The sequence below is a fragment of the Ciconia boyciana genome, chromosome 4 (genome assembly GCF_034638445.1).
Source record: "Ciconia boyciana chromosome 4, ASM3463844v1, whole genome shotgun sequence".
Lineage (NCBI taxonomy): Eukaryota > Metazoa > Chordata > Aves > Ciconiiformes > Ciconiidae > Ciconia > Ciconia boyciana.
In genome coordinates, this window is record NC_132937.1 from 43,715,962 (window position 1) to 43,718,387 (window position 2,426).

The 2,426-nt window shown below is 42.5% G+C and overlaps 1 protein-coding gene across 1 annotated transcript; it reads right to left on the reverse strand.

Moving 5' to 3' along the window:
- Positions 1-387: 387 nt before the first annotated feature.
- Positions 388-2,053, reverse strand: S100Z (S100 calcium binding protein Z). The gene is made up of 2 exons (XM_072859707.1): positions 1,760-2,053; positions 388-546 (listed from the first exon to the last, which is right to left on the reverse strand). Exons 1-2 carry the CDS (start codon positions 2,051-2,053, stop codon positions 388-390), a joined length of 453 nt encoding a protein of 150 aa, XP_072715808.1.
- Between the last annotated feature and the right edge of the window lie 373 nt (positions 2,054-2,426).

A 2,426-nucleotide genomic window follows, 5' to 3' on the forward strand; every position in this document is an offset into this window, starting at 1 on the left:
GTTTCATGTCTCATGCCAAATTTTCCAATTCGGAAAGTATATAAGTAACATTCCTGTGCCTTTTACTTCCCACTGACATTTAAGAAATAGAAGTCTCAACTCCTGCGAAATGATCTGTCAACCCAAGCCCTTGACCTGGGCAACTGATGAATGCATGTTAACAGATGCATGCAGTGCAAAGACTGAAAATATTAAAAGCCAGATCTCAAGTAGTGGAAACTGGCTTTGGTCCAGCTTACACCAGCTGCTGATCTGGTCCGTAAGTGTCTTACAGCAGTAACAGCTGGAGGGATGATGGTTTGCATTCACTAAATGCTGATGAGGGCTACCTAACTAGATGGGCTTTGCTCGCATTTGTGGCCAGCAGATTAATTGTATTGAACATTTTTAAAATCCCTCTTTCTTTAGCTGTTCTTCGAAGAACTCATTACATGCCACAGTCAAAGCTGCAACCAGAATGACAAATTCATTAAAATCCACTTCATTGTCTTTATTGGAGTCCAGGTCTTTCATAATCTTATCAACCAGAAGGGGGTCCTTTTGGGCCTGAAGAGAAAGAAAAGTGACTTAGCGGTGCAGATCTTGAATCCGTAATTCTGACACACCTGGTGCTGCAATCCACTGCTATGTCACAAGCCCTGGTGCTATTAAATAAACGGCTGCATGAAATATGCACCTGAATAGTAATATACTACTAGCCACAGCATTAAAAACATAGGTGTGGAGTCCCGAAAGTGCACAGCAACAGCAACTGAAGACAGTGCAGCTCTTAGAAAGAATACAGATACTAAATAGGCACTGAAATGAATCAAACAGATTTTAGGAGCTGCTGAGCACTGACTTCTTTTGACAAGATGGATCTATAATGTGCATTTCTCTGTAACATCCCTTAACAAACAGTACTTAGATTTTCGACAGGCTATTCACAAGTGGTCATATTACACTTCCATTCATCACATTCAGAAGATCTCTACTTAGCAAACAACACATCCTGTTCAATGGGAGTAAGAACAGTGAATCTCGTAATAATAAGTCAATAGCCAAGGTTAAAAGAAAATCCAATTCAAGGAAAGGGATACAATGTGAAAAAAATCTTGCTGGTGGTGATAGGGTCCACAACAATTTTTACAGTCAAGAGGATACAGAAAAACAGCTATGATTCTGGTCATTACTCCATAAAAAGCAGCCATGCTGTGTAATGCAGAACATAACAAACGTGCAAAGAGATATTCAGATCAGCGGCTTATCACTGAAAGGATTTTCTTAGCATCTCTCTGCAGGGCACACAAGCAGCTGTAACGTGCCTATGGCCATTGTGCACAAGCTACTTTCTTGTCTCATAAGAACTGGTTGCTGGATTTAATTCTTTGAAGGACTTACCTATGCCCTAATTATTAAAAATGAGCAAACAAACGAACAACTGATTAAAGCCTGATTTAGCATTGATTTTGCTACTGCTTGTAGGCTGCCCTTGCCTTCCTGCTCAAAAGTGCAGAGGAGTAAGCAGAGCACAGGTATCTGGCTCTGCTGCTGGTGGCACATGGCAGGGCACCAGGGCTGGACCACCCGCTGAAAACACACTTCTCAAACGGGACATTTGATCTCATCTCCGCCTGTCCGGCTCCACAAAGACAACTGTCATCTGAGAGGCTGTGGCAGAATGTGCCTTGCAGAAGGAGATGCTATTCCTGAACACTTGGATAGCTGCTTATCCCACCCATGAAACAGTAACTCAGGAGGTTCAGGAACTGCATCTTACTGAAAAGAAGTCAGTGAGCTCGCTGGTGAGGAGCTCCTTGAGTTCTTCTTTACTGAGCTTGTATCTGTCTCCTTCTTTGCCAGAGTAGTGATGGAAAATCCTGATCAAGGTGTCCATCGTGTCCTCCAGTGGTGTGGACGTAGCAGTGAGGGGGAGAGCTGCAGGGCAAAGATCCAGAGTCAGTGACATTGTACAGCAGCCAAACCAAAGGCTGGTCTCAGGGAAGGGATGGAGAGCTAGCTGAAGAGAGAAATTGTTACCAGTACTGAAGAAATGGGTTTTCAGTTGATCCATCTTGTCAACTGTGTGTGAGCAAGGCTGGACTGTTATAAAACGTTGTCCTGAACTCACTAGCAATTACTTCAAAAAGGTAAATGGAAAGGAAGGCCTTTATTTAAGAAAGTGATCTACTGTGCATCCATTTTGCAAAGCTACTGTAAAAAGAAATCGCTCATACCCATAGCTGAAAACACAGGGAAAATGAAGGCACACCCTCCGACCTGTTCATTTAAAGTTTTCTCAAAAAAATGAGATCAACAAATAACAACAACCAAAGTGGATGTGCATTTATACAGAAGGCTCCACACCAGTTTCTTAGGTGGTTAGAGGAAAGTCACCAGTCATAAGGACAGAAGCATCAGCTTTCAATTTATTTGGTCATCTTTGC